Source organism: Cervus canadensis, chromosome 29, assembly GCF_019320065.1.
Source record: "Cervus canadensis isolate Bull #8, Minnesota chromosome 29, ASM1932006v1, whole genome shotgun sequence".
In the NCBI taxonomy this organism is placed as follows: Eukaryota; Metazoa; Chordata; class Mammalia; order Artiodactyla; family Cervidae; genus Cervus; species Cervus canadensis.
This window is the reverse complement of record NC_057414.1, coordinates 34,136,988-34,156,242: the sequence shown is the minus strand read 5'-3', so window position 1 is coordinate 34,156,242 and position 19,255 is coordinate 34,136,988. Positions and strand designations below refer to the sequence as shown.

Below are 19,255 nucleotides of genomic sequence, written 5' to 3'. Positions count from 1 at the left end.
TCGGATCAGAGAAGGTCTTAAGAACCCGAACTGAATCCGGTAGGAAATAGAGAAGCATCACCCATTTTGAGGCAGAGAGCTTAATCAGAGCTGGCTCTAGAAAGATGAACCAGTGTGGAGTAGGTTAGAGGGCTTACAGGCTGAGCTGAGGTCACAGAAGAGTTACGTCAGTAGTTGAGGGAAGCACTCAGAGGAGGGGGCCCTGAGGGGCTAGACAGGGGTCTAAGGAGGGCTTTGATGAGACGTGGGCCTGGGATCTGAAGACGTGTCGCCTCTGGACAGTGGACAAGATGTTCCTTTTCAAGCCCTCACAGTGCCACTTCCTTGACCTTGTCAAGTTCTCAGGCAGACTCCCATTGTTTCTGAGGAGGAACTCTGTATCCTAGACAGTAAGAGTTGGGCAGGGTTCCGAGCTGGGTTCCAGAGCTGAGCTCAGAGTGAAGGTGAGGAGAGGTTTAAGAATAGTCCTGCAAGAAAAGTTACATAGCTGGAGGGCTCTCTTCTAGCAGAGCCTGGCTTCTACTAAACCAGGTTGCTGGGGCTGAAAGTTCCCCTTCGCTCTGCTTCCTACATTCCGTCTACTTTCCTTCAGCAGATTGCTGCACAGGGCACTGTTCTAGGCACTGCAGACAGCATGGAACGGCGCAGCAGAGACCCTGCCCTCGTGGAGCTCATCATCTTGGTGGGGGAAGGGGCTTGGCCAACGATAAACAAGATGAAGTGTGGGAGTGGGCAGGGGAGCAACTTGAGGTACGCTGGCCAAGGTGAGCAAATGGCCAGTGAGCCGGCTCCAAGCACACGGGGGCCAGGGCGCTGCATGCAGGGGGTCACCAAGGTCAGGGGTGCTGCCTGGCCTGTTCAGGAAGGAGGCCGGGCTCCTCCCCACCTACCTCTCTCTGGGAAGAAGCCAGAGGAGCAAAGGCTGTGCCAGGAGATTATAAAGGGAAACTGAGAACAGAGGACGTTTCCACGTGTGATGTCTTTTCCTGGACAAACTCAGAGGAAGTCTGTTTCCCCAACACAGGCCAAGGAACAGGTTGCTCGGAGTTAGAAACTGAGCTTAAAGGCCAGTGCTGGCAGCAGCTGTAGATGTAACATCTTAACGCAACTGAGCTCCTTCTCCAATCCAAATTTTTGGCCTCTATCTAAGATGGCATTTAAGAGACCTCTGCATGTGTCAGATATCTGGGTGCAGCCTTTCCTGCCAAGATGGACTGCACACAGGCTCCTACGCACACGGCCCAGAAACAAGGTGTAGACCACCAGCGTGTAATCCCCATTCACCCAGGAGATGGGAAGTGGCTCTTGTAATACAGTTGCTCTCCACTCAAGAACCTCCTGACAGGCGAGCAGACATGCGTGACTGCCCAGACAATCTTACTGCCTCCCGAAGAGGCACAAGAGGGAGGTCTAGGGCAAGGAGGAGGTTTAAACGCAGAAACATGTACTGATTCATGCAGTCCTGCTGAGTACGTGCCAGGCGCATCCATGCACAATTTCTAGCCAGAGTTGGGGTTCCACAGCACCCCCAGCCTCCCAGGTACGACCATATGCCATCTGTGAGAGCTCACATCCACTGTCTGACATGGCAGGGCTTTCCACATGGTCCCAGGAGAAAGACTGGCACAGGTCAGCTTTGGAGAAGGCCTCACTTTGTCTTGCATGTTGTAAGTGCCACAAAGCAAATATATAGACACATACACAGACACACACAAAGTAAGGACAAGTGAAGAGGGCAGGCTTCTCTACCTCAGGCAGGGTCCATCTGCAGCTCTGGTCTGCCCGTGGCCTTGGAGAGCTGCGTGCCCGGAGTCCTGCCTGTCCAGCACCCCTTCGCCAGGGCTGCTGCCAGGCCTTCCCTCCTGGGGCCCCGAGCCTGCACCCTGGAACACGTGAGGCCAGAATCCCTTCCGTGCCCCCACTGGAGCTGACACCGCCCACCTGCCGCCACTACTTCCTTTCTGTTGGCAACAGCCGCCATTCCAGAGCGAAACAGCCGTGTACTTGCCTCTGTTTGCAGGCACCAGGTGTGGAAGGCTTTTCCCCAACGTGCTGAATCCCTTCCCACCTGGATGCTCGCTTGGTCCCGAGTTTACCCTAGCTGTCATGTGTGCGTCAGCGGATTTTCTGGCTCCTCTCCCACCATAAAGTGTAGGCTGAAGTGAGGGTGGAGGGGTGAACAGAGCCAAGAGCAAAGGAAAAACCTAGCGGCTCAGTGTGCCCAGTGGGAGCCAGATGCCCCCCCAGGCCCAGCCCACAGCGCCTGGGCTCCAGCACCTTGGAATGCAGGCCTCTCCCTGGCTGCCCACACGTCACTCCAAGTACATTACATAAGCATAATCTGTTTTCAGCATAGATGTGAAAGTTTGGTCCTTGCTTCCCAGAATTTATCTATAATGCAGTCTCATGAATAATCTAAGTACAAATAGAAGGGGCTCACTAATCCCAAGGAGAATGAGAAATATGTGGGGAGGTCAAGTCTGAACATAACTCGGACTGAGTCCAAGATAATGTTAATCTCGGGTGACAGGAACATGTGGTAATAAATGTGCTTAAGACCTTTCCAGAGCCACAACCTCGTCTATGAGTCGCTGGGCACTGGTAAGTTTTCCATGAAGCCATCAGCTCTGCCTCCTGACGTTTTCTCCACCCCCCCTCCCCCGCTGACCGACACACAGGACAGACAGGTGTATGGGCACCTGAGCCGCTTACTTCCCCGGGCCTCACTTTCCTCCCCAGTTACCGCAGGAGCAGCTCTGGCCCCCCACCGCCTGGAGCAGGCCTGGCACACACTGAGAGGTCAGTGTCCTCGGAAAGATTCGGTCAGGAGGGACAAATGCACACCCTGAAAATGGACTCATGGGATAATCTTATCTGGTCACAGTTAAAAAAAAAATAGGTGTAACACCTGTAACAGGTGTGACCTCAGCACGCTTCCTGCCTCTCACTCTCATCCTCAGCGATGGACCACAGCTGATGCCAGCTGCTGGTGGAGGAGTGAAGCTCCTCAGCAACTTCCCCAGACCTTGATATGAACACGACCGAGAAGTCAGAAAACAGCCCCAGGGAGAAAAGCCCGACAGGACCATTTCCACATATTGTCCGTGTACGCTCAATTGTGTCCAACCCTTTGTGACCCCATGGACTGTGGCCCACCAGGCTCCTCTGTCTGTGGGATTCTCCAGGCGAAAATACTGGAGTGGGTTGCCATTTCCTTTCCCAAAGGATCTTCCCAAACACAGATACATTAAGTGGGATGAAATAAATCCACGCCTTGTAAAAGGCCACCCAAGGAGCTTCTGTGGGCCCTCTACTCATCCCCCCCCCACCCCAAGAAAAAAGAAAAGAGGATACTGCATCCCCATGGTAGTGACGATCCCAAACCCCCTAAAAGAGGATACTGCATCCCCATGGTAGTGACGATCCCAAACCCCCTGGGCCTCCCATAAACCTGCTCCAGCCTAGGAGTCTGCCAAGCAAGGCGGCGCCACGTGCAGAGGTAGCGCCTGCCAGCCTCTCCAGGATGGTGGGCTTCCCGTGGGGACCACTGCCCGGGAAGTTCACATCCTGGAGTGAGTGGCCTGGAAGAGGAAGCACAGCACGGCCCCCCAGAAGGCTGCCTTCACGGGGCCCACACATGATGTTCCCACACTTGGCAACACAGGGTTCCGTCTGTTGCAACACAGGGACGCGAGAGACTCACCGTGAATTGGGTGGGAGAGGGTCATGGAGAGAAGTTGCCCACCACGCCTTCCTTCTGGACGTGGCTGCTTCAGCCACTGCACCTGTGACGTGCAGAGCGTGGGCGCCCTCTGCTGCCCTCACCTAGAATGGGCCCCAGGGTGGAAGAATCTCTGCCTTTAACCCAAACTTACAAACTATATATATGTACGCATGTGGTTGGCTGCACCATGCTAAGTTCACCAGGTCTTAGCTGCGGCACATGGAATCTCTTAGCTGCAGCGTGATCTAGTTCCCTGATCAGGGATTGAACTTGGGCCCCTTGTGAGCACAGAGCCTTTAGATCATGAGGGAAATCCCAAACTTACAAAATATTTATTAAGCCTAATCAAAAGGCTTTTGTTTACAATAAATACCCAGTGAAGACAATTCAGACTGTTAACCACTCACATATTTTTCAAAAGCCCTTAAACTAGAATGAGATGGACCATCTTCTCAGCTCTAGGGGTGATACTCCCCCAGGTCCTGGTTGAAAGTCCCTGTCATTGGTGACCAGAAGTACTTCTGTCCCTCACACATGCTCATTTCGTGGCTCGCTCTTCGGAAGAATCTTGAGAAAGGGGATTTCCTGGACTCAGCTGGCTTTCCGTCAGCCCCCCTTTTCCAGGCTCTCCTCCAAGCCCAGGTGCCCCATCACTTTTGGTCTCTGTTCCTTTTGCTCCAGCTTCCCCCACGGCCAGCCAATGCTCAGCAGAAATGGCTCCAGGGAGGAAAGTGGGGCCAGAATAATTGATCTTTCTGAATCACAGGTCAGAACATGTTGTTCAGCTGCCCAAAGGCGAGACCTCAAGGAAATATTTTCTCCCTCCAGTCCACGCTAGCCTCGGGCAGGGGGACAAGGGAAAAGCAGATGTTTGGCCCCTGAGAGAAGGAAATACCCAGGGGCTGCTAGGGCTGGCCAAGGAAATGGGGACAGGAAAGATTTTTAAATGCTGTAGGAGTCCTTCCAGAGCCCAGCTAGCTCATTTTGACCTCGTCCACATGTGCCTGAGCCAGGGAGCTGATCACCTGGCAAGAGGTCCCGGATCCCTGAGGCTTCAGGTGGGGAGTGCCTTGCTCCCAGAAGGCAGTGCAGGACGTTACTACACAGTGGCTGGAATTCATCCTTCCTCTCTTCTACTTCTTTTTTTTTCTCTCTCTCTCTCTACTTCTTTTTAAATGTAGTTGTTCTTTTCTTTTTTAAAAAAAATATTTATTTGGCCACATCAGGTCATAGTCATTTCTCAGCCTTTTGGCTAAGATCAAGTATGGGGGCTTCCCAGGTGACTGCCAGTGCAGGAGATACAAGAGACTCAGGTTTGATCCCTGGGTCAGGAATATCCCTGGGAGAAGGGAATGGCAACCCACTCCAGGCCTCCCTTGTGGCTCAGCTGGTAAAGAATCCGCCTGCAATTCGGGAGAGTGGGGTTCAACCCCTGGGTTGGGAAGATCCCCTGGAGAAGGGAAAGGCTACCCACTTCAGTATTCTGGCCTGGGGAATACTATACAGTCCATAGGAATGCAGAGTTGGACACGACTGTGTGACTATCACTTTCAGTTTTCTGTATCCTTGGCGGGAGTATCCCATGGGCAGATGAGCTTGGCAGGCTAGTCCATGGGGTCGCAGAGAGTTGGACATGACTGAGCTACTGAGGAGAGCACATGGGATCTTTCATTGTGGTGTGTGGACTCTAGAGCACGTGGGCTTAGTTGCCCCATTGCATGTGGGATCTTAGTTCCACAACCAGGGATTGAACCCACATCCCCTGCATTGGAAGGCGAATTCTTAACCACTGGACCATGAGGGAAGTCTGGATTCTTCTTCTCTTTCGGAGGAACCCTGAAGCAGATGCTCTGGTGAGGAAGCAGTGATGGAATACACACACAGCACTCAGCGCATGACGCCCCTTATTACTGACCCCTCCTAGATACCATGGGAGCAGCTGATCAACCGCTCCCTACCCCCGCACGGACAGCAGTGGGAGACAGACGCCCTGATGACTTCTAACAGTCAGCAGGGCAAGTGTGTGGACGTGGGTGTCCTCGTACCTGGAAGTCTGTCTCCCAAGGTTAAGCAGGTTCCTACCCACCAGACCTTCAAGTTTCTTTCCAGCTGTGAGATTGAATGGAGGTGTCCTCTCAGTTCTAAAACTCAGGCAGCTATTATCCCACCAAGTAACAGTGGGGGAGGCACACAGCCATCCTGCCAGGCACCCGGAAAGGCCCCCAGCATAGGCCCAGGAGACAGGTGGCCAGATCCGGGGACCCCACACCTCCCAGGAACGTGAACCCCCAACCTACACTGCCCATTTCCCCTGTCACGAAGGGCACAGGCCGGCCCTCGGCAAAATCTTGTTGAATTGACTACTTCCTTCTCCATCTTCCCTCTGCTATCAATAAGCTTGTTACCATCTTCTTGCAAGTCACGTGTTTCAAACATAGATTTCAATTTTCTCTAGTCTGTTTGTACACATTTTTCCTGCCCTATTAGTTATCTGGACAGTACTTAGGTTATGAAATTCAAAGAGGTATTGGATGCCCTGTTTACCCTGGGAGCTGGTGGTCCCTGACAGGAGAGAGACAGAGAGACCTTCCCCACCCTTCTCTCTGGACCTGGTCCTTCTCGCCCACCCCACCCCAGCCTCCTTCCCCAGCCCCCCTCCACACCCCCACCACACACAGCTCTTTGGAAAAAGAGCACAGGCTAAGGGGAGAAGAGTTTCCTTTTCGAGTTAAACAAGTCCGTATGAAGTTCCAGCAGAGAGGTCTGGCGGAGAGACTGAGTTATTCTGGACCACAGGGGCGTGGGCAGGGAAAATGCTGATAACCTCAAGGTGAAGGAAGCATGTGGTGGAGGGAAGCAGAGAGCCAAGGGGAAGGGCGAGCTGGGCTTGCACCCCAGGAAAATACACAGCCCTCCCGCTGGAAGGTTCTGAGACAATGGAACAGACAGACAATGGGGTTGATTCCACCTCGCCTGGAAACAGTCTGGACCCTGACTTTTTAGGAAACAGCTGGAAGTGAGGGCAAAGGACAGACTGAACAGTCTCCCAGATGCAGGCGCAGGGTAGTGATGACATGGGAGTGTGCACCCTCTGAAGACAGAGAGGGGAAAACATGATGGTACGGACTGAAATCCTCAGAGCAGGGGGGTTTTCACCAAAATGCAGGCATTGCCTTAGGCATGTCAGACCCTGAAGCACCAGTGCCTCCTCAAGTGCTAACCTGAGACTCAAGGCTCAAGGCTGCTCTTTCCTCAGCCTCTCTCTTGCGGTGGGCGGTGGGGTGGTGCAGACAGCCTGAACTTAAAGACAACCTAAACCCAGGCCTCCCCTCAGGCACAGCCTGCTTGCACCTGCTTTTCCTGATGTTGTCAGAGTTAGCTCACCCTCCTTCCATCCGCCATGAGCTCAGTGGGCTAGTACCGGGGAGGAGGCTGGCCACCCCGCAGGCCTAGAGGAAGGGCCACTCACTCAAAACCTCTCTGACAACGTCCCTCCCCAGCGTCAGTGCCCGTGTTTGTCATCTTGTGCAAGGACTCTTTGGACCACCTTCTAGGTAATCCCAGGATGTAAGCACAGGTGATAAATATTTAAATTCTGCTCTGGGGGTTGATCTCATCATCTGAGTGGTATCTGGTGGCTTTCCAAGCTCTGTTCCTGATTGCCACCCTAAGGAATCCCAGACCGGCAACCAGATACCTGACCTGGCAGCATGTCCCCACCCGCTTCCAACAGACACTTTCCCCCTCCCTCCCTTAGCCAACCACCTTTACAGGGCAAGAGGAGACGCCCGAGGGCTGATGCAAACCCAGGAGCATCCTCACCACCTGGGACTTCGCTGAGGCTCCTGTCCTGGGGTGCTTCACACCCTCCCCCCACCCTCCTGTCTGGGGAGCCTCGGGTAAGAGCAGAAACATAGCCCCCTGCTGGCCCTGGGGAGGTCACGGGGCACTGTGGTCCCCGCTCTCAGCCCGACCCTTTAGGATCTGGGCTGAGGGGAATTTAAACCCAATTTCTTGCTAGTGGAGCTAGAAGAGCCCATCAAGTCCAGTAAGAAAAAAAATTACCTAAAAAGAAACAAAGTGTTTTACTTATACACACAAATACACACAGTGAACCTCACCCTGGGAGCCGGTAAGACATTCTGATCCTGGACCCGGCTGACGTCCAGGGCCTTCGGGCCTGGGCTTCCTGAAGACTGTGACCCTGGGGGCGCCACCAGCCCCACCGAGGGGTCCCAGAGGCCACACGACAGCTGCTTCCGTGCTCCAGGCGGACCAAGCGAAGCAGGCCAGCTTGGAGCGGGGAGGTTCCGTCCTCCAACGCGCCTCCCGGCACAGCCGGGTCCTCCCCGCACAGCCGGGTCTTACCCCCCACCCCACCCCCATTTACGAGGCTGAGCTGGAAGAGAGCACCCCCCCATCCGCAGTCTCGGGGATCAGTTCACAGTCTGGGTTCCGGGGCCCGAGGCGGGGTCGTGCGGAGCAATCCAGTCCTCGGCCCACAGGTGTGCACCTGGGGTGACCGCGGCTGGACCTCGCCTCTATACACCGATCTGTTCTTTAATCCAGTCCCGGAATACAGGGAGCCTCGTGTACACACCGGGCTTGTTCCTCTGCGCGCAGCCCTCGCCCCAGCTCACCACGCCGGCCTGAAACATCCGCCCATCTGCCTCCGGGCTGGACAGGGGGCCCCCGGAGTCGCCCTGTGGAGAGAGCAGGCCTTGGAAAGGCGTGCCTCCACCCTGGTCGCCACCCCCAACCCCGCTCCCACCATGCCAGCTCCGCCCCCACCCCACGTCCCCACGCATCCCCCCGCCCCCTGCGTCCCTGCCCCACGCCCACCTGGCAGGCGTCCACGCCACCGCTGAGGTAGCCCACGCAAATCATGCGTGGGGTGATCTGCTGCGGCAGCAGGTGCTCACAAGTGGTCTGGTTGATGACCCGGATCTCGCCCTTCTGCAGGATCATAGCCCCCTGGCCTGCCGAGGAGCAAGGGCAGACATGGGCAGCTCGCCAAGCTGGGCCACGGAGGCAGGACCCGGGTCCAGGGCTCGCGGAGCCGGGTGGGATGCTGCGCAGCCGGACACAGTGGTCAGGGTGTCCTGACCATCGCCGGGGGGTGGGGGGGAACCCTAGGAAGGCGTGTGGGAAAGGAAGGGACAGAAGGACAGACAGGAAGCCCCCGAATCCCAGCGGTGGGAGCAGACCCTCGGCCCCCACTCACCGGCCTCCTGCGTATGGCCCCAGCCGGTGACCCAGATGGCCTTGCCGGTGGGGAAGGTGTGGTCGGCCGCGGGCAGGCAGATGGGCCGGATGGTGGCGCTGTACTCCACCGGCCGGTCCAGTTGCAGCAGCGCGATGTCGTAGTCGTAGGTGAAGTCGTTGAAGAACGGGTGCGTGATGATGCGCTGCAGCCCGCGCTCCTGCACCCCCGGGGCGCTGCGCTTGCTCTGGTCATGCAGGCCCAGGTAGGCCGTCCACACGCTGGGTTCCGAGTACCTACAGCGGGCAGCGAGGGCCCGAGAGGGAGGCCTGAGCCAGGACCCCAGCCAGATGCCCCACCCCAAGCCTGCACCCACTCGGAGACAATGCTCTGAGGCCTTCCTTCCTGCGGCCCTCTCAATACACTCTTATCTCACTACTAAAAATATCTCCCTTCTTATGAACCTACCCTTCCTGCCCAGAGAGATTCTTAAGAGTCCCTTGGACAGCAAGGAGATCAAACTAATCAATCCCATAGGAAATGAACCCTGAATATTCATTGGATGCTGAAGCTGAAGCTCCAATACTTTGGCCCCCTAATGTGAACAACCGACTCATTGGAAAAGACCCTGATGCTGGGAAAGAGTCTGGGCAGGAGGAAAAGGGGACAATAGAGGATGAGGTGGTTGGATGGCATCACCAATTCAATGGACATGAACTTGGGCAAACTCTGAGAGATGGTGAGGGACAGGGGGGGCTGGCGTGCTGCAGTCCATGGGGTCACAGAGATGTGACCTGGCGACTGAACAACAGTAAGCAGGATGAAAACAGCACATCAATCCAAGTACTTCTCTAGCGCAGCGGTACATATTTTAAGTACCAAATGAGCTGAAAAGTAGATGGAACTTTGTCTCCCAGGTTTGTAGATGGTAGAAGGATGCAGCAATTCTGACCATTGCACATAGGAGGACTGAACCCATAAGGACAAGACCCTGCTGTTGCTGGGAGACAGGGAGATGTCGGCAGGCAGAGGTGGAAGAAGAGGAGAACTTGAACTGGGAGGAGGGCATAGCAACCCACTCCAGTATGCTTGCCTGGAGAATCTCCGTGGACAGAGGAGCCTGGCGGGCTACAGTCCATAGGGCCTCAAAGAGTCAGACATGTCTCAGTGACTAAACAACAAAAAACACCAACAGGGGAAGTACCTTGATAATGGAGAAAGCTGGTGGACATCACCCTAACCAAGTAATCAGACTTTTCTCCAAACTGTCCTCCATTGATGGGGACTTGTGTACTTCCTGAGAACACATCACCTGTGCAGCGTTTCCTGACCAAAAAATATTGAACTTAACTCTCCTCTTGAAGCAACAACCAGGAAAATCCACATCAAGAGACATTCTGCAGAACAGCAGCTAGGACTTTTCAAAAATGCAATGCCATAAAAGAACAAAAATTAAAAGGCTGGGAGAGACTATTCTACACTTAAAGAGACGAGCATTGTAAAGCAACTACTCTCCAATTAAAAATAAAAAATTTAAAAAAAAACTAATGACTAAAACAAAGCATATCCCTTGACTGGATCCTAGACTTTTTAAAAAACCTATCAATACTGGGAGAATTGGAGGAATCAGAAACCAGGCCATGTGCCAGCTAATGGTGCTATGTGAGTGCACTCGTTTCTGGGTGAGGACTGTATGGTGGTGACGTGGGAGGATTTCCTTGTTCCTGCGGGAGACCAGTGGCTGTGCTTAGGACAGAAGCGCCATGATGGCTGCACCTAACTGGGAAATGGCTCAGAAGGGTGTATGTGAACGTCTCGGGAAGCACGGCTGAGATGTGACCCGCGCGCTGGATGACTATAGTGTCTGAGAGAAGAAAGAATCTGAGAAGACTTTGGTGTCAGTCAGCAGAGAGGGCCTGGAACTTCCAGAAGACAAGAGAAAAAGAAGCAGGGGAAGAAAAGACAAAGTGTGAAGCCCCCTGCAAGGTCATGAAGAACGCTGGTCGTGCCGAGGCAGCGAGCGACACTGCGTGCTGCACCGTCACACGCACATCGGGCTGGATGGCCGACAGGGAAAGAATCAAGAAGGTCACGCATCAAGAGGTAACTCAGCGACAGCTTAGACAGCAGCACGAAGCACCTGCAGTAAACCCATTCGTTGAGACCTGAGTCAAAAAGCAGAGGTCGACCAGTCAACCAGAATAAGCACTCTTCCAGAGGCTGACATGCTAAGTCATCCTATTCCCAGACACCCCATCAAGGTGGTCATGGGCCACCGACTCAACCCAGCAGCCTCTGCTCTTGACACATGATACTACCTCTCAGGAACAGCCTGGGGTCACCTGCTGACTTAGAAATGTGTGCAAAGTACCTGCACTTCAGGTCCTAGCATACTTCACCCCTGCCTGTCCCTGCTCACAGCCCTGCCTTTACCTGGAAGGTCTGAGTCATCTGGTCCAGTGACAAACAGCCTCACGTTTCAACACCAGACCGGACACCCTGCCCACACAGGCACTCCCCAGCGGTCACTCTCCCCAGCCTTCAGGAGAGCTCTAACCCCACACACTGGGCCCTCGACAGCCTCTCTCACACATGTGCACATGTACACATGTGTGTACCTTGTCCCCCGACCCCGGGACACCGGGAAGAGCAGGGACCAAGTCTAATTCAGCTGTGTCTTCCCAGCCAGTGATCACAATGGTGTTGAGTGCATTCACCGACAGAAGGGAGACTGCTGAGCAGGAGAAGATGAAAGAAAAGGAAACGAGAAATAAGAAGATGCAGTAAGGGAGTGAGGGCCCGGGGGCGGGTGCTTCAGGAAGCACTTCCCAGCTCACCAGGCTGAAACAGGACTGCGGTAACCAAGGGGGTGCACAGTGCTTAGATCTTGGTTTCTTCTCAGGGGAATACCTAGTTCTGGGGCTGGGCCAGGAAAATACAAGATGAGCCTGGAGCACCAAGTAGTGTCAGCAGGGAGGTGGCTCAGAAGAACAAAAGAAGCGGGGGGCATGTCAAAGGGAGCCAGGAGCCAGCCTGGAGAGTTCCCACTGGCCAGCCCCACAACAATCAAGAGACAGCACACAACACAGTACCAGATGACAACCCAAAATACACACACGAGTCCCTGCTCACATAAACAGATGATTAAATAAACACACGGGAGAGAAGGGACAAATCCTCCTTACAGAACAACGGCAAACTGACTCACTTCCAAAGAAGAGAGACCAAAAGAGGGAGATCCAGGGAGGGAGTGGAGGAAACTGGCATCAGCCTCTGAACCAGATGACCGAGCCGAGCATCACCAGCGATCAGCCACGGTGACATCATTTACCTGCTGATAAGACATGGCTGTCTTCCAAACACTCATGACCCCAGGCTAACCATGAGAACAACGTCAGCACCCACCGACCTTCAGACAGTCCAGGTCACGAAAAACACACAAAAACGACTGAGAAACAGTCCGGGACAGAAGAGACTGGGGAGACAGGGCAGCAGACGCTAAGGGGGCACCTGGATGGACTCTTGCTGCAGAAAGGACACTGGTATGAAACTGGCACCTGGAGTAGGGGGGCGGGAGAGCAGCCCTGGGGCAGCCCCGAGGCGAGTTTCTAGTAAAGAACTGTGTGTTTCTCGGAGCTGACAAACGTAGCACGATAACATCAAGGGAAAGTATGTGTGGGGGGTGGTATAGTGAATTCTGTCCTGTCTTTGCAAGTTGTCCACATTCCAAAATGATAAGTTCATTCTAAACTTTCCTCAGTAGGCTCCCACCACCCCGAGAAGAAAGCAGTTCACTTCTGCCCAGAGTGGTGTGGAGTGTGATAGTGAGAAGACGGGCCACGTTTCACCCACCCAGCCAGGCCCGGTGACCACCGCTGATCCCGAGCCCCCACAGGCCTCTGGGACCCCTCCAGCACATGCACCTGTCAGGCCCCACCATCTGGACACAGGCCTACTTACTGCTGCAGGCCCCGTCTGTCCCAAAAGTCCATGGTGCTCATTCTCTCTTTTTGCAAAAGGGTGACCGTGGCAGCCTGGGTACCCTCCTCCATCACCCCGGGTCCCCTCCTCCCACAGCTGCCCAGGGCTGGAAGGCTGGCGCCCGGCAGGAAAGGCCTGAGGGAGCGGGGCCCTCTGAGCCCTCAGTCTCACTCCCACAGCCGATGGCCTGGGCGGGCTGGACCCAAGGCACAAAGAGCCCCAGCCCTGGGCCGCCTGCTCCCGCTAAGCCGCCCTGAGAGGCCAGCTCGGCCCAGTGACGTGCTTGGTGACCCTCCCCGGGGTGGGTTCGGGTCTGCACGGGCACCAGCATGGGCTCAGCGCTTCATCGTCACCCTCGTGTTTCCTTCTCACACCTCTCAGCCTACAAATCACAGCATCACCATGAGTCCCCAGGAGCCCCAGGCTCAGAAAACTTGCCCATGGCAGCCTGGCAGCCTAGAGCTGGGCCGTGGATCTGAGGGCCCTGAGGGGGGATCCCGCCCTGCAGACACTGACCACTCAGACTCAGGAATCCACACACCGGGGCTACATCTGGTTCTGCTGCTTAAGAGCTGTACAACCTCAGGCAAATATCCTTAGCTCTCTGATCCCCTGCTTCTGTGAGATGGGCACCCATGAGACCTGCCCGCCTGGCTTTTAGGAGAGGCACCGAGAGCCCGCCGGACAAGCAGGGTCTCCCACTAAACACTTAAGTGTCTCCGTTCCCAAGCCCCACGCCTCCAGTCCTGCTGCTGCCTCACCCAGGCAGGACTCACAGACACAGGGCCTTTCCACCCCAGGAAACACAGAGGGGCCCCACTCAGGGCCCTGGAGAGGCCTCCTGGCTCCTGCCTGTGACCCACCTGAATCCTCTGTCGTCGATGAAGCAGTGTGCGGCGGACACCATCCAGCTGGGGGAGATGAGAGAGGCCCCGCACAGGTGGCCTTGGCCCAGGGCGTGGAGGCTCACCTGCCAAGGCCACTCGCCTTGGTCTGAATTCTCACCTCCGACGACTCGGGACTGCCTGGTGAACGACCGCCGCCCACAGTCTGGGAGAGGCAGAGGCAGGAGTCACGGGGTGGGAGTGGGGGAGGGCGGGGAGCAGCCCCGCTAGACCAGCCTCCTGGCCCCTCTCCCTGCCCCCGGACTCAAAACCCCCACTCCCCACCCCTGGGCTCCTGCACAGGTGCCATTGCAGGCCTTCAGACCTCTGCTGGTTTGCTGAGATTTAATTTGGGTGTCATTTGCCTAGATGTCCTCACTGGGTGCTGAAGGACACAGCTCTCAGAGACAAGAGCGATGGGTGACTGCAAGTCAGAAGGGCCCAGCTCTGCACACATTGAACCTGTGGCCAGAGCTTCTGAAATATGCAAGGGGGCTGCAAATATGGGCGGGGTGTGTACAGAACCCTGCCCAGGGCTCCAGGAGCTATGCTCTCTCCTCTAGGTAGTATGGAGAAGCCCGGCCTTGCCCCCGTGGCCAGGTCTACAAGGCAGGGGTCAGCCCGGCACTGCAGCCCGGCCACAGAGGCCTGACATACTAGCTGCCCTGGGCCTTGTCTCTAGGATCAGAGCTGCCGGTGAGGCAGCGCCTGGGTGCCAGTCAGCAAAGTCGTCCTTTCCTCCAGGCAGACACATCCTTTTCCCGGGGCAGAGCTGGGTGAGTGAGGCCCTGGTGTGATTTCTGCCTCTGTATGCGCCTTGCTCAGTGAACAACCTGCACAACTGTACGCAGCAGCCCTGCTCACCACAGTCCTTCTCATCCGAGCCATCAGTGCAGTCCTCGTTCCCGTCACACTGGGGGTTGCTCTTGTCCACACAGAGCCCGTTGAGGCAGCGGTAGGTGTGTTTGGTGCAGGTGACGACTTTCACTGTTCGAGCAGGAGGACATAGGAGAGGCAATCCATTCTGAGGCACCCGATCTGATGCCCCTCTCTCGGGCCTGCCCCACCCACCCACAGTGACACCCTCTCTCCTCCTGGCCCTTCTGGACGATTCTCTCCCAGCTGACACCCTTTCTCATCATGCTCCATGTTGAGTGACCCCATGGGAGGCAGGCCCCGGCCTCACCATCCTGGCACTTGGCTTCATCGGACCCATCGCCACAGTCGTCCTTCCTGTCACACTGCTGGCTCTGAGGGAGGCACTTCCCATTGTCACACTTGAAGGCATTGGGCGGGCAGCCTGGGGAGCACAAGGACTCAGCAGGGACTTGAGGGCCAGCAGCAAGGCCACGGGGAGCTGGGCAAAGACCCCCCCACCCCGCCCCCGGCCACACTCACTGCAGCCCTCCTCGTCGCTGCCGTCCTCACAGTCCCTCACGGAGTCACAGACCCAGAACAGGGGCTTGCAGAACTTGTCCCTGCACGTGAACTGGTAGGTGGCGTTGCACTCTGGAGGGGCGGGGGGGCAGTTAGATGCCAGGCTCACTCAGTACTCAGTTACTCGCCACGCGCGCCCCTGGGGATCCCATCCCGCCCGGTCGTGGAGGCTGACTCAGCGCCATGGGCTGCAAAGGACAGAAACGACCCCCACCCCCCAACCTCAGGCCTTCTTGCTCGGGGTCTCAGGCAGAAGCTGGGCACAGAGCGGGCAGAGGACGCCAGGGGACTCACTGCAGTCGAGCTCATCACTATAGTCAGTGCAGTCGGCCCAGCCGTCACAGCGAAGTTCCTTCCGGATACACCGCCCCGTGTTACACATGAAACTGCCTGGGCACGCTGCGGGCAGAGGGTAGGCCTGAAGTCCACAGCCACCCCCATCACCTCGACTGCTGGCTTCCTGACCTTGCAGCCAGCCGCACTGGGTGCCGGGGAGACCTCCCAGCTCAGCCCCCAGTTCAGAGGAGTGAGGCTGCAGCTGGGGGTCTCCAGGCCCACTGAGCTGCGGCAAGGGGTTCCTACAACCGGTGTGGCAGCCGGAGAGGGTGGGGAAGGCGCTGGTTGAGGTCCCTCCTGACCCCCATGACCAGGAGGCCCCGGGCAGAGCAGAGAGAGGCCGGCAGGTGTGCACTGATTTCTACTGCCCCGAGTCCTTGGCCGGCCATGACCCCAAGCACCAGGCTCCCCATCGGCAACCCAGAGCAGCAGCCACTCGGCAGACAGATGACGTGCGTGTCCTCCCCCAGGCACCGGGAATCGCTGGATCTCCTTAATTCTAAGACGTTTCCACACTTGAACGTTTCTGAAACTAGGGTGTGTCTGACAACTGATGTCATCGGGCAGATGACAAATTGAGAGGAGCCTGCTTTCCTTTCTTTGCAGAAGTAGCTTTGTCACTTACCAAAGGGGTTTGCTCATCTGATTACACTTCGGGTGGTGAGCCATGCAGCTGAATGTGAACTTAAATTTGGATGCTTGTGTGCAGTTAAAGTGTCTTCCAAAAGGTTATTCTATGATTTGTTATTGTTTACTAGCTAAGTCGTGTTCGACTACATGGACTGCAGCCTGCCAGGCTCCTCGGCCCATAGGACTTCCCAGGCATGAATACTGCAGTGGGTTGCCATTTCCTTCTCCAGGGGATCTTCTCAGACCAGGGATTGAACCTGTATCTCCTGCATTGGCAGTTTCTTGACCACTGGTAGCCACCTGGGAAGCCCTATTCTATAACACAAGGTTGAAACAAACAAAAAAACCCCACGGTGGACAGAGAAAAACTGATATTCACAGCAGATAGTGAAATTAAAGGCCATGGAAACAGTTAAGATCTCTTCAGTAGAGATCTCACAATTTGCAGAGCTAGGAGTGGTTCATGCGATGATCCATGCCCCAGTGTGCTGTCTCAAAAGCATGCTATTCATCTGACAGCTGCTAAAAGGCCAGAGACAAGCACGGATTCTCAAAGTGGTGCAGAGCCAAAGGGACAGTGGCCCAAAGGCACTTTGGGTTCCCCGGCCTGAGGGGCTGCTCCCAGGGACCTAAGGGCACTGTTGGCTCTTTTTTTTTCTCAAAAAGCTACTGCAATGACTGAGATGCACCCTACGGGCTCTGGTGGCTCAGCGTCAGAAATGCTAATGAGATGCAGAATAGACGGCCAATCTCAGGTCGGCCCTCCAGCCAGGCCCCGCGTCCTAAGCGCGACACTCACGGTCACGGGCATCGAAGGACAGGAACTCCGCCAGGAATCCGGTGTCGGTGTAGGACTGGTCCGAGTGGAAGTGGACGGTGATCTTGTTGCTCCTGCTGCTGGCGACAAACTGCGACCTCTTTCCGCAGTACCTGGGGGCGGCGGGCAGCTCAGCGGAGGAAGAGGATCCCCCCGGGGCTGGGGCACCCCCCCTTGCCCTCCCCCGGCACTCACTTCTCCCCGTTGATCTCCACGTAATCCTTGGTGCAGGAGCCCACCGGGACGTTGGGCTCTTGCAGGAAGAAGGCTTTGAAGCGCACCTTCACGTTTTTGTTGCTGGGCACCTGCAGAGAGAGATGCTGCTGTGGGCCTGTCTCTACACAGCCTCCCTCTTTCCTGGGCTGGGGGGCAGGGAGGGGTTCTTCCCTCCCACCTGCCCGCCCGCCCGCCTGCAGCCTTCAGGGCAGTGAGGACGCGGCAGGAGGGAGCTGGAAGGAAGACCTTCCCGACTCGCCAGCACACACACACTGTGGTGTTCTAAAGAAGGCCGGGCAGTTCTCCCACATCACTGACTGGACGGCGCGCGTCTCCTGCCGTCCAGTGAGCGTGTCCTCCTCTGCACAGCACTCGCTGTCCCCACAGCTCCTCTAGGAGGTCCCAGAGCCAGCTGCATCCCGGACCCGGGTCCCTCCGGCAGGCACCGGCCACAGGAGGGGTTGAGTTTGGGTCTGCTGGACGCTGCTTCGAAAACTGCCCCACCCACAGCCTCCACACACACCCCTTAGGAGTGGCCAAAGGTGCTCACTGCCCTCTCTCCTGCCCCCCTGGAGCACCCTCACCCCCATCCTCCCTGGAGCACCCCCAACCCCTTCCTCTTTCCTCCCCCCATCTACCCCTCAACCAGCTTCTGTAACCCCCCACAGCACACAGCTCCCACCTCAATGTGCCAGGTACAGTTGATATTGGGCGGGTAGTGGCCTGGATAGTAGGGGCTGTTAAATGTCCCCTGGGCTGCCCGCAAGTAGCCTCCACAGCCTGGAAGGAAAGGCAGAGAGACGCATGTGACGACTGAGGTCCCAGGAGGGCAAGGGGCCCTGAGGAGCTGGCTGGCCTCCCTCAAGCCTGGGCACCAGACGCCCCACTTCCAGGAGGGCCTGAGCTTCAAACCCCATGGCCCCAAGGCCTGTCCCCGCCTGGGCCGCCTCTTACTGCTCATCCGGGGCAGCTGGAAGAACACAGCCTCGAAGCCGGGGTGCCTGCGCTTGGTGCTGGTCACCAGCGTGATGAGCAGGACATTCTGGGAGGAGAGGAAGGTCAGGTTGTAGGAGGGAGGGTAGGTCCCACACAGCCTGCAGGGGCAGAAGGGGGAGTGTTATGGGAGTCACAGAATCCCAGCAGCCATTTAAGTAAAGATCTTCTCATAAGACTGTCTTTGTTTATGAACAACTCAGAAACACTGAACGCCTAATGATAGAGGACTCGCTAAACAAACTACGGGCCAAATAATTGCAGCAGCAGTTAACAGCAGCAACTGTTAACTCTAACACTTACTAAGAATATGCCAGGCACCATCCTTACTGCTTCTACATCCATTAACTCAGGTATTCATCACAACAACCGCTAAATGCTATTATCCCCATTTTACAGAGAAGGAAACAGAGGTGAAACAGGTGAAATAGCTTGCCCAAGACTGCACAGATGATAAGTGGCAGGACTAAATGAAAAAACAACCCATAGAATGGGAGATAATATTGGCAGGTGATACAACCCACAAGGGATTAATCTGCAAAATATGCAAACAGCTCATGCAGCTCAATATCAAAAACAAAAAACAAACAAACAAAAAAAAACAATTAAAAAAATGGGCAAAATATCTAAATAGACATTTCTCCAAAGAAGACATAACAAATGGCCAAAAAGCACATGAAAGCATACTCAACACAGCTAAATATTAGAGAAATGAAAATCAAAACTACAGTGAGGTATCAGCTCACACTGGTCAGAATGGCCATCATCAAAAAGTCTACAAACAAGAAACACTGGAGAAGGTATGGAGAAAAGAATCCTTCCTACACTATTGGTAGGAATGTAAATTGGTGCAGCTACTATGGAAAACAGTATGGAGGCCTTAACTAAACAAAAATAGAGCTACCATATGACCCAGCAATCTCACTCCTGGGCAAATATCCAGAAAAGGTGAAAACCATAATTTGAAAAGATACATGCACCTGAAAGTTCGTAGCAGCACTATTTACAGTAGCCACAATGTGGAAGCAACCCGA

The 19,255-nt window shown here is 55.5% G+C and overlaps 1 protein-coding gene across 2 annotated transcripts in view; it reads right to left on the bottom strand.

The window, feature by feature from the left end:
• Window positions 1–7,785: 7,785 nt before the first annotated feature.
• Window positions 7,786–19,255, bottom strand: part of ST14 (ST14 transmembrane serine protease matriptase) — a 37,404-nt gene continuing 25,934 nt past the window's right edge. For both annotated transcript variants that reach the window (XM_043452528.1, XM_043452529.1), the window contains 12 exons: window positions 18,183–18,322; window positions 17,911–18,008; window positions 17,208–17,317; window positions 16,995–17,125; window positions 15,524–15,628; window positions 15,191–15,301; window positions 14,979–15,092; window positions 14,657–14,779; window positions 13,772–13,958; window positions 8,949–9,223; window positions 8,567–8,703; window positions 7,786–8,427 (listed from right to left, as the gene is read on the bottom strand). In XM_043452528.1, the coding sequence (XP_043308463.1) occupies window positions 8,266–8,427; window positions 8,567–8,703; window positions 8,949–9,223; window positions 13,772–13,958; window positions 14,657–14,779; window positions 14,979–15,092; window positions 15,191–15,301; window positions 15,524–15,628; window positions 16,995–17,125; window positions 17,208–17,317; window positions 17,911–18,008; window positions 18,183–18,322 (1,693 nt within the window). In that variant the 3' untranslated portion in view covers window positions 7,786–8,265. The remainder of the gene's footprint in view (window positions 8,428–8,566; window positions 8,704–8,948; window positions 9,224–13,771; window positions 13,959–14,656; window positions 14,780–14,978; window positions 15,093–15,190; window positions 15,302–15,523; window positions 15,629–16,994; window positions 17,126–17,207; window positions 17,318–17,910; window positions 18,009–18,182; window positions 18,323–19,255) is intronic.